This window comes from Siphateles boraxobius, unplaced genomic scaffold (assembly GCF_051911475.1).
Source record: "Siphateles boraxobius isolate OS27281-9 unplaced genomic scaffold, OSU_SipBor_1 35, whole genome shotgun sequence".
In the NCBI taxonomy this organism is placed as follows: Eukaryota; Metazoa; Chordata; class Actinopteri; order Cypriniformes; family Leuciscidae; genus Siphateles; species Siphateles boraxobius.
The window spans coordinates 14171155-14185915 of record NW_027508975.1 but is presented as its reverse complement, the minus strand read 5'-3'; the positions used below and the strand labels follow the sequence as shown (position 1 = coordinate 14185915).

The following is a 14761-nucleotide window of genomic DNA, read 5'->3' as shown; positions in this document are numbered from 1 at the left end:
ATAAGATGACATAAAGGTAAATAAGAGCAGGATTGCACTGTTTGTGTGTTTTCGTGTATCAATCCGAGTGTCTGGTAAATGAAAACAGTGAAAGATCTTGTGGCAGGTGCGACGCTAGTGGCTGACGCGACGAGCCATGAGACGCGTTCCGTCACGGGCAAAAAGAGCAAATAAAATAATAGATAAGATGAGTTTTCGTGTATCAATCCGATTGTCTGGTAGATGAAAACAGTGAGAGATCTTGTGGCTGGTGACGCTTAGTAAGAGCCACGAGACGCGCTCCATCACGGGCAAAAAGAGCGAATAAGAGATGACGCGGAATGCATGTCTATTTGATCATGCATCAGTCGGAGTATCTAGTAGCTGTAAGCAGGTTGAAACGCGTTCATTAAATGGTGAATATTGACATATTGGGCGTTGCGTTCTGGCTTCCACTGGATACGATTTTGTTCAAAAGGACCAGAGGCAGGCGAATATATTGGCCAAAATGCTCTGTTCGATTTTTCTGAGATCATCTACTCTTCCCTGTGGATGACCTGTGACCTACTTTCTGTAAGATCTGAATTTTTGAGTTTGAATTTTTGAGATTGAATTTTAGAAAACTGAATTTGAAGTTCCGAATTTCTTCATCTTGAAAACTTGAATCTGAATTTTTATAAACTGAATATTTGCAGTATAAGAATTCAGAACAAAAAAACTAGCTGTTTGAAAATACATGTCTATAAAATTCAGCCATAAAAACATTTAAATTTGTTAAATTTCAAATCTTCAATATTCGTTTTAAAAAAATCAAATTCAGAACCATTTAAACTACCACCTAAAATTCAATTTTGTTAGATTACACTTGCAAATAATTCAAATTTACACAATTCAAATTCAAATCATTTTAGATATGTTGGGAAATAGCTGGTGTGGGAGACCTTTTTTTTTTTTTTTTGCCAAGTAGTAGGCCTAAATAGTTCTATAGCCCTTTATTATTAAAAGCAATTTAATGATAAAGACTTAAATTCAGACACACAAAAAATGGATGATTCAAATTAAATTTATTCACCTCCAGCTTCCAGGAGTCAATATGCATGCAGATACAGGCTTCAGTCAAAATTATATATTTTTTCAAAGTTTCCCATCCTTTTTTTTTACAAAACTGCGTGCACCTTAAATAATTCTGCAGCGTACAAACCACAAAAATACCAGTTTTACATTATCAAATACTGCACATAGAAAACATTTACAAAGCACAAGTATAAAATTACAGCTTCCCCATACAGCTCTTTACCATTCTGTTATTCCTAAACAGCAGTGCACTGTCAGCTCGAATCATTTTTGGGGTCTACCCGTCTCTGATAAATCTTTGATCGTGCTCTCCCAAAGTGCAAGACTTAAACCGTAGTGGGTTGAATATAGGATATATGTATGGATGCAATGGGCATGGATTTCAAAGTAGCTACATTTCTCATGAAAGTTGAAAACCTCGCTCTGCAAAGGTGAGCATGTACTAACAGTGTCTTGTGCTGTTAACAATGCCATGAACAATATGAATGGTTTGGTTTACAAAAGAGCTGCTAACAGCTTTGCTACATGAATGAGAAAACAGACTACAAATGACCATCTTTGCATTTGTAAAATAAATAAATTGCCAATGACAGTCTTTTAAGTCTGACCCAAGAGTACAATACAATTAAGGTTGTATTCATATAATATAAATGAATATTTTAATGTTTTAGTTAAGTGTTATCACAAACAAAAAGAGCCCATTTTTAAAGACACTGCATGGCTCTTTGAGAAAATACAAATACAATGCACCGCTTTCTTCATTTCATTCATATTCAAATCTAAAAAAAGGTAGGCCTAAATGTAAATTACTAAAAACAAACAATGTTTCGACTGATATCTGATATCGATCTTATGTTTTTCCAAAAACCAAATAGGCTACTCAAAACAATTGTGATAGTAAACAGATTAGTGAATTAGATATCAGTGGCCCTCATATATTAATAGCACTTTTCCAAGTCAAAGTGATATGAACATTAGTGGGGATTTTAGCGTACGCACTCTCCAAGTTTAAATCTGTGCGTATGCTACAATCCAGCCCGTTTTCCATTGACTCATTTGGACGATGACTGCTCTTTTATGTTAATGATATTAATTAGTTGGCGTTTTACAAGGTGGAGATCTGAAACCATTCAGCTGCGCACAATTTGAAGATCATTTGCGATTTATAAATTCTCTGAATCACACGTACGCACATTTGAGAAATGATCATAAGATCAAATGTAGGACGGTTTCTACGCAACATTTTATAAAAGAGGCCCTTTAAACTTTTAAACATCAACTCATACCGGGAAATGATGTGTCATTGATGTATTGTGTCATTCAGACACTGTAAAACAAATAAAACTTGCAATACAAAGAAATTAAATATATAATATGTACATTCAAGTTAGAGATACTTTAGTATAATGATATCGAAGCAAAACACCCAAGGCTTTCAGTAACACATCTAAGCCTTATAATAATAACAAATCACAAGTAAGGCAATAAACAAGCCATCACCTTTTATCCGGCAGACCACCCTTTAAAATAATTAATTCAACAAAAATAAGATAAATATCACCCCAATAATCCTTATATTTGTTCACAAACTGACAAAAAATAGGGTTTCATAAAAAGACTTCACAAGGGGTTAAATGGCCCAGATAGTGGTAAAGGAAGATTACATTCCTTTTGGAAATTAAAGCAATCTCTCATCATTTATATCATCATACAGTACCTGACGAAGCAACATTTAAAAACAAATTAAAAGTCACACATCATTCTCAAATTTACAATACTGTCCATTTCTGAATGCAAATAAGGTAGACCTCCAACTGTATCGGCTATGATTGTTGAACATAACATAACATAACATAACATAACATAACATAACATAACATAACATAACATAACATAACATAACATAACATAACATAACATAACATAACATAACATAACATAAACATAAACATAAACATTGATATTGATCTGTATTCAGTGTATTAAGGTCATTCCCCAGTCAGCCTGGTGTCACCTACTTACACCCACATATAAACTGTGTAAGCCATAAAAGTGCCATACTCTTTGCCATGTATATGACCTAAAAAGAATGAAGTGGTTTCGCATATAAAAGCATTAAGTACTCTGGTACAACACAAGCCTTTAAACGAACCAGATGCTAGTGACTTTTCTGGCATCTTATTCAGAATTTACAACATCATACTCAAAAATGTGTATTTATAGATTATCAACAAACCACTAAAGCATTTGAAAACTGTATCCTTTTACTGTCAGAACAAAAGATCAGTGCGTTCCCATTCTATGTTAAAATATCGAAATGCATCCAAACCACAGTAAATTGGAAGTGGCAAATCTACATTTTTTTTTTTTGTCGATGTTGCATTTGGTTTAGCTATGGATTGCAACAAACTATGTCCATCCTCTACACATGAAAAAATAGAACAGTACAGTACAAATATTCATGCATTCAGACTCTTCATTTTGCAAAAATGCAAGATTTGTAACTACTTTATTGTACAGTAAAGGGACACATATAATCCCATATTCCAATGTACGTAAAATCACATAGAAAAAATATCAATATCTAATAGTCATTTCATAGTGTTTACCAAGGACAAACATTCAGCTGCAAATACAATTTGTTTTAAGTACAGTAAAACAATTTAATTTAATCTTTAGTTAGTACCTAATTTAATGTACAGACATTTGTCTGTTTGTGGAAAAAAAAAGTGCAATGCAATCAAACTTGTGCAAATACATAAGAAGCAAGAAATGCGTGTGAGAATTAGCAGACTCATTTTGTATGTTTAAAGGCAAAACTTTTGAACTTAAAGAACAACGACGGGCTGGAAAGTAAAATATTCTAAAATGTCAAATCAGTCATGACTGGCATGGGTAAAATAGTTTCAACTTGAATGTACTACATTTACAACTTATGATGATAATAAGAAAGAGCAAAGTATTGTATCAAAGTTTCAGTAGAGACAGCTGTACAGCAAAGCAAAATACTAAAATACTTCAAACGATTCAAAATGATAAAACAGATGAAACGGTTTGGTGATCTCATAGTCTGCTTTTGGAAGCAGATCATGCATATCATGATGCAAACCAGAAAATCAAACAACATTTAGACTTTGACTGAATTATAGAAGCGTCTTTAATGATTTGGCTAATGATCCATATGGGAACAATGATTAATTTTTCTGGTTCTTATTGATAATGTCACATATTAATCATTTTAATGGTGTTACCATCATCTCTGCAGAAGATGTGACTGAAAAACTGAACTGTACTGGTACAGTGATCCTATGATATGTAAGGTACCGATCTGATATATTCAGAAGAACTATGAAAACAAATCTAGATGTGCAGAGGAGGCTGACAGGAGTGTAATGAACACTTTGTATTTTACCTACAGTGCTGTTTTCCTTCCAAATGTCTCTGTAACACCAACGACTGACTGAAGAAGCCAACTAGAGCCACCCAGCTAAAGAGGACTGCTGATTGGACAGGAATAGCCACAATGGCAAAGTTCTTAGAGAAAAACAAAAGTGTACAGGAGTTTACAGTATACCGTTTGTTCTGGGCTTCAAGAACCTGTTGAGCGAGCGACTCTATCACCAGTCCTCACATAGTCGTGCACTTGGTTTTTGTTCATCGTGACCTCCTGAGTGTAACAGGAAATGGAAAAGACATTTAACAGTTCAGATCCATATGCTGGTAGAACGAAACCCAAAATTACTTGAGGCGGTAAAGTATAACGCGGCTCCAACTTTCCAGAAATCTTCGCTACTTGCTACAAGAAAAGTTTTCTTGCTTGCCAGCGGACAACGTTCGGCATATCCCACAATGCAGCAGTTGTGTATGAGGGTTGCTGGTTAACAGGACAGTTGGTTCTCCTTCAGAGGGTTTGATTACCTCTGACTACGTCTGCAGCTCGGTGCAGATTGCGTTGTTCAGACAAAAAGTGAGATTAAAACATTAGCAAAATAAATAACCTACCATCTATAAGTCTATATCATTTTAAAGGCAAGCTTAAATAGCACTTTACATATTTTGCTGAACAAGGGTTGCGAGTTAACGTGCAAAATTCAGTCGATTAATACATAAACACAAATATCGATCTATATATTTATTTATTGAGCTCTCCGAAAAAAGAAAAAAAAAGAGAATACGCTACTTTATGAATTGTGTGCATTTCTAATAAATAACCTGACCTGTGGAGTAAACCCCTGCCCTTTAAAAGTTTAATTGTGTATGTAGTCTAGTGAGTTTTTCTAACGTCTTTTTTGCATCTCATCTAAGTCAATGACTCTGCTACATATCCATACTCTATAATATAACAGATAATAAGAATTGCTTTGGTTTTTAAAAAATAAAACTTCGGGTTTGGCATAGAGAAATGATTGACCCTTGAGGGTCTGGAACTGCTAGAACCCATTCTGCTCCCTGTGTGACATGACGTCCACACAAATGCTACATTGTCAGGAACATTTCTCAGCAGATTTATTAAATGCCCCTATATATTGACCTGCGAACAATGGATCTGCATGTAACTAGCCATGACTGATTCCGGACGCCCCTACAACCGCATGTTGCTGGTTACATCCATATCCATCTGTGTATGTGTTAAAACTCTTAAAATCTGTGTCGGTAAAGAGGAGCGTTCCAGCCCCGGGGGAGTTGGCTGTATCTATCAGAGTGTGTTCATGCTTTTGGGGTCGGTAGCTGGGTATATTAAACGAAGATACACACGTAGAGATAGAGAACACAGGCATATTAAGATGGGGACGTGGATGTGTCTAGGTGCACGAGGGGCTTGTGGCGCTCTCGAGCGAGGACTGGGAGAGTCGGCGTGTCAGAGGGCCGATGCTGGGGTCTGCCAGAGAGGAGGTGGGGAAGAGCTTGTACCAGCCGCCCACCATTGATGACAGATCGAGATCATCCAGGAGGATCTGAGCCATTCCCATGAAACACTTGCTGTCCATGCGGCCGTAATCTCCCCACACGATCACCTGGTGAGGATAAATGGAGACATTTAGTATGCAGCGACCCCAAATATGGCATTTGCACTTGGTGTGAAAGTTTCTTATGCATGACATTTATACATTTTTAAGTGTGTCTTATGCTCCGGATGCTTAAGAGACGCTTAAAAATGTACTTAATGTCATTACATAAGAAACTTTCTGTACTTTCTGTAAAGTAATCTTAATGTACTTTTTGTCTTAATTGTGAACAAATTATATACATAATATATATTAGGGGTGTAACGGTTCACAAAATTCACGGTTCGGTTCGATACGATACAGTGGTGTCACGGTTCGGTTCGGTTCGATACAATACAGCAAAAAGAAAAATCCCAGAGAAATTTCCTATTTATTAAAAGAAAAATAATTTTTTAGTTTTCGTACATCTTGAAAGTTTTAGTTTTATAAATGGGGGTAATCTTTGAAGGATGAACAAATAATGTTTTGGTCATCACATTAAAAATAACATTTAAATATGATAATATTATATTTTTGAAGTGCTGGAAAAAGATGTGTGATAATTGAAAGCATTTTACTATTTCTGCCAAACTTCCATGGTTACAGTGAGTGTTATTAAATAAAATCCATGGTGAATGTTGCTGATCTGTGGACTTGAAACCTATAACTAGTTCATTCATGGAACAATGTTTCTCCTGGTTTCCAAGTCAGCGCTGTTTAATCCGTTAATAACGGAGAAATTGTAATGCTTTTCACTAGATCTCGCAGTCATGTTATTACTTCAGTGGCGAATTCAAATGCTTTGTTTACTGGATCTTTCAGCGCGGTAGTGACAGTGTCGCTTGATCAAGATCGGCTCGCGCTGCACTGATGTTGATGGTCCGAACTGATAAACGCTCCGTGAAGCAGAAAATGATGAGTATCGCAGTTTCGTTCCGCTTTCATTACGTTTGCCATTTGATGTTGCGCGACGTTGTGATGGTGGATTTTGCTAAAGCCGTCTAAGGACATTCTGTGATTTTGGTCAGCAGGAAAAATGGTCCAACGAACCGAACGGATACGAATATATCGTTACACTCCTAATATATATATATATATATATATATATATATATATATATATATATATATATATATATATATATATATAGGGCCTATATATGTATATAGGGCCTATATATTTTTTTTTTTCTTCAAAGATTTTTTGAAAGAAATTAATACTTTTATTCAGCAAGGATGCATTAAAAAGTGACATTTATAATGTTACAAAAGATTTGTTTCAAATAAATGCTGTTTCTTTGAACTTTCTATTGATCAAAGAATTACAAAAAACAACCCAACTATTTTCAAAATTGATAATAATAAGACATTTTTATTGAGCACCAAATCAACATATTAGAATGATTTCTGAAGACTGGAGTAATGGCTGCTGAAAATTCAGCTTTTTCCATCACAGGAAAAAAAATACATTTTAAAAGGTATTCAATATAGACAATATTTATATATTTACTCTATATATTTATTTTGATCAAATAAATGCAGCCTTGGTGAGCAAAAAAACACTTCTTTCAAAAGCATAAAACAATCTTACTGACCCCAAATATTTAAATGGTGTATGTCTTTAAAATGAATGCCCAAATCTAAGCATTTTATTGCAAAAAATGATTTAATAATTTTTCTAACCAAACAAAAAACAAAAAATAAATGATATTAAATAGCAAGTTTTTAACAACAAATCAATTACACTACATTCTCTGCAAATAGTAATTAAACTTAATTAGAATATATAAAATATAAAAATAAAGAATATAATCATGAATTATGACATTGTTATGATTATGAATATTCATTGATATATAACATGTTATTTGGTTAGCCACTGATAATATTCAATATTCTAAGATTTCTTTGTATATATATTTTTTAATTCAAATTTAAGAATACAAGGAAAACCAGACAATACAACCAAAACAAAAGAAAACAAAACAAGCGGGAGAGGACTAACATAAGACCTACTCATAGATGAATTATTACAATGTGAACAATCATTATACACTATTCAGACTTGAGGAAATCCACGAATTCTAAGATTTCTTAAAGGGGTGTTTATCATTTAAATAATAATAATAATAATAATTATACTGCATAGACTGTACAGAATATGAACAGTGTAAAAACCTCAAAATAAACTTTAAACAGCATCTCCTGTCTTTCCATCAACAAATTCAAGATAGTAAGATTATTTAAAAACTGGATTTCTAATACCTGTAGCACTTTCCCCTGCGGGCTCTCGTCAAACATCAGGGATTGCTGGAAGGTTGGATCCAGGGTTTTCTTCACCACTTTGGTTTTCTTCTTAGCGAGACACATTCCATTCTCCAGAACATAAACCTTTATATATGTTGCTGACAGAGAAGGAATCATCCAATTATGAAACAGTGTTCTATGGCCTTACCAAACAAATCATGTGGATAAAATGATTCAACATAGTCATTTTTATTCGTGGGTTACCTGAAATGGTCTTTGAGCCTGGTTTAGGGGTCAGACCTCGGGCCTGCGTGATCTCCACCTCTAACTGACCCCCTCTATCCATCACACAAATGTAAACATCACCTACACAGAGAAAACCATATGGCTTATGATCAAAATTTTCATTTATATGCAGACAGAGATCTTGCAAAGGGATAATTCAACAGCAGGTGGAGACAAAGAATAGCATATAACCTCCATTCCTGAGAGTTTCTGCCTTGATATTTGATTTGAAACGGAAATTAGATACATAGGCTATTATTAAATCTAACAAGCCAGTTACTCCAGTCCAGTCAACATGGGCTCCTGCAAAGATTGACATTTATCAGATCTACATCAATTTGCAGACAAATTAATTGACGATCAGCTGAGTTCCACAGAATGCTAAAAGATAGCATTGTACCATTTCTGCGGTATATACTATGCTCAGTATGAAAATTTACTGTACATACAAAATACCCTGGTGACCTACAGCACATAGCGTGAAAGACTGTTTTGCGTGAAAGACACATTTCAATATACTCGACTTGACCTTCTACATCCAGTGTGACGAATACAGCTAACGTTTTGCCACAATAACTCTTGACACATTAATTGATTGGACTGCCATCAAGAGTCAAGATGGTTTAATATGATATTAGCATAAAATTGCAAATTAACTATTTTTAATTAACAAAATTGTAATTGCTGTATTCAGTGTATACTACCCAGTATGCAGCTGCCTTACCCATTGGCGGTGTGGCTAATGTCTGACGTCCCACTATCTGTGCGGGACCAAGGCCATCCAGGAAGTCACTGAATTGGCTCTCAGGGCCCAGGCGAGTGGTGGGGAAGATGAACCTAAAATACACCCGTTGAGATGTGTGAAATGTGTGATCCATCAAACTCATCAATACAAAACAGGGTTGTTTCCAAAAAATGCAATACATACTACTGAGAAACCAACTACGTCATCATTTAATGTGAAAATATCTCACATTACACATAGATGTATGAAACTTGTCAAGATTTTATCATATTTAGAGCTGCAACTAACAATTATTTTGATAGCTGATTGATATGTTGATTTTATTTATTAATCAATTAATCAGATGAAAAAATGAAATATTTGGTAATTATTAAAGTAATTAAAAATGTAATCCATTATTTTAAAAAAACAGTTATTACACATTATTTACCAATTTTATCAATTGTTGCAGCTCTAATCATATTACACCACATTTGAATTATTTTCATGACAATAAAGCACATTTCATCATCAAAATTCCATTAGAGTAATGTGAAATAAAAATTTATATTATTAAAATTGTACAATACTGTTGTACTCTCTCTAATTTTTTCTTTTAATATTGTTTTTGTGAGATTCACTCGCAAATATAAATGCATTTCGATGCAATGATTTGTGATCTCCAGGTTAAATATCTGTGATGAGGAGTCTTTTAAGGAGTTTTTAAATAGTTAAAATAGTTGTTTAAATAGTGATTAATAAATGAATAAAAGCAAAATACAAATACAATTAGAATCATGTCACTCACGTTCCATCAGAGCTGTTGCTGTTGGTGCTGCCATCTGTTGAATCCTTACTGCCCTGCCGTGTGACACGGTTCCTCATCTCCACAGCAATACCCGTCTCTGTGCTCCGCCGTATGGTACTGCGTAGCTTCTTTGTTCCACCATCTACACAAAAAACATGCATATGTAACACTGGTCACTTTCCACGCACGCACGCACGCACGCACGCACGCACGCACGCACGCACGCACGCACGCACGCACGCACACACACACACACACACACACACACAGGTTGTAGATATTTATAAACTTATTTTTTCTATAAATTGACAATTTTCCTTAAATAATGTGGGTAAAAGAGCAGGGCTATTATAAATATTTATATAATATATTGTTACTTGAAATAAACTGTAATCACAATCACATAATGTAACCACCACATGGCACAAGCTGATTGGCCTCTGCTGATCCTGCAGTCAATGAGATTGCTTGCTCAACATTTAAATGGTGTGGTTCATTGTCCAGTGTAGGCTAGTCCTCCAGCATGTTATTAGAGTTCCTCTGAACCCCTCCACCTCCCCCCGCTCCACCTGCCTAGATCTGCTATATGATTTATGTATGTCTATTTATGTAGCAGCAGCATATCTTACATGCTCACAGCAGTATGTCTATGTATCTATTAGCAGTAGCAAGTCCATACTTGCTCTGCAGCAGCAGCAGGAGCAGCAGCAGCAGTGTAGCAGATCTAGTCGACCAAGACCAAATACATTAACATTGCCATATTTTCCATAACATCTCAGACAGTAACATAGTGTTGGCCCAGATCTGGCACACATCTGGTACACATGGATTTCACACAGCCCAGATGTGGGCCAGATCTGGGCCAACACTATGTCGCTGTCTGGGATGCAAAAACTATTCAGAGTTGTCATGATTGAAATGAAATAAATTGACAAAAAGACACAACAAAATTACTAAAACTTTAACTAAAATTAAAATGAAAACAAAAAATATATAAAAAATGTTTATAAAATAAATATTAAAAAACTTTATTAGTATCTCAAATATACTAAAACAACACAACAGTAACATATTATTTACTTTTTTTCATGTGACACTCTAGAAAGGGTCTAAATTATGTTATATAATGGTGCAACAATTTAAGCAATGTTACATTTTTGTAACGAAGGAAATAAAATTGTAACCGGGTAGCTTGCAGAATGTGGGTGTCACAGTCCTCATCTGCACCTGTCTGTCTTCGTCGGCACTACACTGCCCAGTATCCTCCTTGTCTCCACACCTGAACTCACTCCCTCAATTACCCACCTGTTGATCGTTATCATCATCTGTGTCACCTGTCTTCACCTTGTTATGCTCGATTTGTGCTTGTATTTAGTTTGCTTGTGTTCAGTCTGTCTTTGTTGGTTCTTGTGTTAATGTGTCAATGTATATGTTGCATCTACATTACCTGCATCTATGTTACCTGTTAATGTTTAATTGTGCTTGGTGTGTATTCCTGCCTGTCATCCTGCCTGCACCTGTGAGTCTTATGCTGAGTAAACTGTTTGAATTTGATTTTTGACTCAGCCTTATCCTTCAACCCGCACACCACAACGTGACAGTGGGACACAAGTTGTTAGTGTAAATAAGTTATTCGTTTAAAGATATTTTTTTAATACAACCGATTCAATATTATTGCAGTCAATGTATGATTGTAATGTAAGACAGTCAGGAAAGTCAAGACCTTTATATCTTTAATAGTTCAAAAATGTCACAGGACATTGACATGCAATGGAAAGTGGCACTGATATAAACTCCTCAAATGTAATGCCATGTAAAAACACAGCATGAACTGCTAAAGTGTTTATGAAAGAGAAAGTTGAGCTTATGTAGTCCAGTCATATTTCATACCAAGAGTCATTTACTTGGGTACTAATGTAAACTCATCTGTACCCTTACTCTGCATGACTTCCAGCTGTTTACAACTGCTGCATTTAGCTGACATACTTTTCTGACAAGCAATCAATCCAGGCATAGCAGAAGAGGTTGACAACTCAAATGCTTTTGCTTTTGTTCTCAAACACCAAATATGGAAATCCGAACAGTAAAACAACAAGAAAGTGGTAGTTTAAATTTGTAACAGGGCTTGAAAACACAGTAGGTGATAATACGCAATGCCAAATTATAACTTCCAAACTTAAAACTCTCATGTTTCCTGAGCCCAGAGGCTACTGTCTGGAAGTCACCAAGGAGTTATAAAGTGCTACATCCATTAGCAAGTACACAGTTGTAAACCCCATGCTGTTGAGCTCCAAAAATGACAAAAAAGCAAAACCATACTGACCATCTGATGCATATTGCACACAAAACTGGGGAGCACATCTACAATCAGCCCACTCAGAAAATCGTGTTTACAGGGTACCGGGTGGATATTATGAGAGCTAATTACCAAGAACGTAGTAACAAGTTTAAATGTCAAAATGGATAGTTTTTGGCCAGAATATAAGGTTACAACGGGGCTAAAGGCGTGCCCACATCTGGTACACATGGATTCCACAATTACCAGATGTGGGCCGAATCTGGGCCGACACTATGTTGCTGTCCTGGCTCTAGATGGCAAAACTCACATCAGCACTCTCCTAAACAGTCGCGTTTCTCTATTCACATAGAAAAGTTGATTCTGTGCTAATTTGATCTACTGTTGGTGTTAAAGGCGTTATTGACATGATAATAAATAGCTGGCTGATTTTTCCTTTTATTGACATGGTTAGATTTAAATGGTCAATATCATTTATTAAGTTGGGTGTCCACCTTATCCAGGGTATACACTGCATGATTTTAAAAGTCATTAGATCGCTGTTCATCTCACACTGCACGACTTTCTCATGTCAAGGTTCTGTCAAGTCAAGTCAAGTCCCCCTTGGGGTATTGTTGTCTGTTTTGTTTTATTTTATTATCATTAAATACCCATTGTCCTACACTTGAGTCCTTGCTCCTTTCACCTAACCAAAACCTGACAGAACGAACCAGCCAAATGAGGACTCAGCAAACAATGGGCATCTTCCTTTTTCCATCTCCCTGCCCCTCCACTCATCAGATGGTGGAGAGACGTAGCAAAGTCCTTTCTCTTCGGCAAGGGGAGAACAGTGTGAAGGAGTTTGCTTACCAGTTCCTGTATTTAGTGGAGGGGCTCAACATCAGTGACGCGGTGGTAAAGGACATGTTCAACAACAGCCTTAATTAGCCTGTCCGTAGCTGGGAGATGGGAATGCTGGGGATACTGTCATTCTGGCAGTTTGTGGGGTATGTTTACAACCATCGAGATGAGGGTAACCTTCCATCTCTTGGCCCACCTCCCATTCACCTCACAAACTGCCAAGTCCCTAGTCCACCCTAGTCCCCTTCGGGGGGAGGGAGGAGGAAGAACAGGTCTGCCTCATCAGCCTCCGATTTAGTGGTGGCCGAAGAGGCTGCTCTCCCAGGCACTCCCAGGGGCGGTAAGCTCCTTCCCACAGCCTCGCCCTCGCAAAAAGAGGAAGAGGAAGAAGGCTTCCTCTTTCAAGTGGTCCGGTGGTCACAGAACCCCATGTCCTGTGGTCCCAGAGCTCACAAGTGCAGTGCTCTCAAAGCTCCCTGTTATGGCCATGGAGGCCATCCCTGAGTGGCCCGCTCTTCCTGTTGCAGTCGAAGAGGCAGCCCTCTCCCTGTACGTTGCCTCTGTTATGTGTGTTTGGGCCGCACATGCCTCCCTGTTGGCTACCTCAGCTCCATCCTCTCCTGAGCCAACCGTTTCCACCATCAGTCCTGCCATGGCCAAGAGGGTTGTCTTCACTTTTTATGTTTTGGCTGTCCAGCTTGCTTGGAATATGCACAAGACTTCTTTTGACTCGGGACCGGTCTGCCACCCAGAGCTCGCTATCATCCCAGAGCAGCCCAGAAACGGCCAAGCCCGCTCTCACAGAAACGGCCAAGGAGACCTTCCTTGAGCAACCCGCTGTTGTCCCTGAGCCACCCGCTCTCACAGAAATGGCCAAGGACACCGTCCCAGAGAAGCCTGCTGTCGTCCCAGAGCCGCCCGAGTGTTCTTACCTGAATGTAAATTAATTTGCCCCACCTGTCCTCCCTCATTAACTGCTTTGTTTGCTCTCCCTATTTAGTCTCCCTGTGTTTGCAGTCCTGTGCTGGTTCGTCGTCGTATGTACACCGTGTGTTTCCATGCTATGTAGTCAAGTCAGTCTTTTTTTCCCCCTTGGGGTAGTTTTTGTTGTCTGTTGTTTTATTTTATCATCATTAAATACCCATTGTCCTGCACTTGAGTCCTCGCTCCTTTCACCTACCCAAAACCTGACAGTCTCGGGTGCCATTTAGTTGCTGTTGTGTGCATATTACATGATGGATCGGAGACGGGGTCAAACATTACACAACATTTAATAAGAAGAATCTCTGACAAACCACATTTCACACAACCAAACACAGGATTTGGATTGATAAAGCAAATAACGTACGATCACAAGTGAGACTGCATTTCTTTTTGTTAAAATGATGCACGCAAGAAGCTTGTGATAAATGTTGTCTGTGTGCCGATTTGCAGTGAAAAAAAGACAAGAATATAAAGGACAGAATAGTTGCTTGCAGAAGCAATGCTTGCTGTGTTTTGTTTCAGGTCTATGACTCCTCCCCC

General features: G+C 37.1%; 1 protein-coding gene across 1 annotated transcript in view; it reads right to left on the bottom strand.

Annotated features, from left to right (window-relative positions):
* Positions 1-1026: 1026 nt before the first annotated feature.
* The window catches only part of rims3 (regulating synaptic membrane exocytosis 3), a 93086-nt gene continuing 79351 nt past the window's right edge, over positions 1027-14761 (bottom strand). Inside the window, exons 3-7 of the mRNA XM_077196486.1 lie at positions 10102-10243; positions 9294-9406; positions 8549-8650; positions 8303-8442; positions 1027-6068 (exon numbers count right to left, since the gene is read on the bottom strand). Of these exons, the coding sequence (XP_077052601.1) occupies positions 5856-6068; positions 8303-8442; positions 8549-8650; positions 9294-9406; positions 10102-10243 (710 nt within the window). The 3' untranslated portion in view covers positions 1027-5855. The remainder of the gene's footprint in view (positions 6069-8302; positions 8443-8548; positions 8651-9293; positions 9407-10101; positions 10244-14761) is intronic.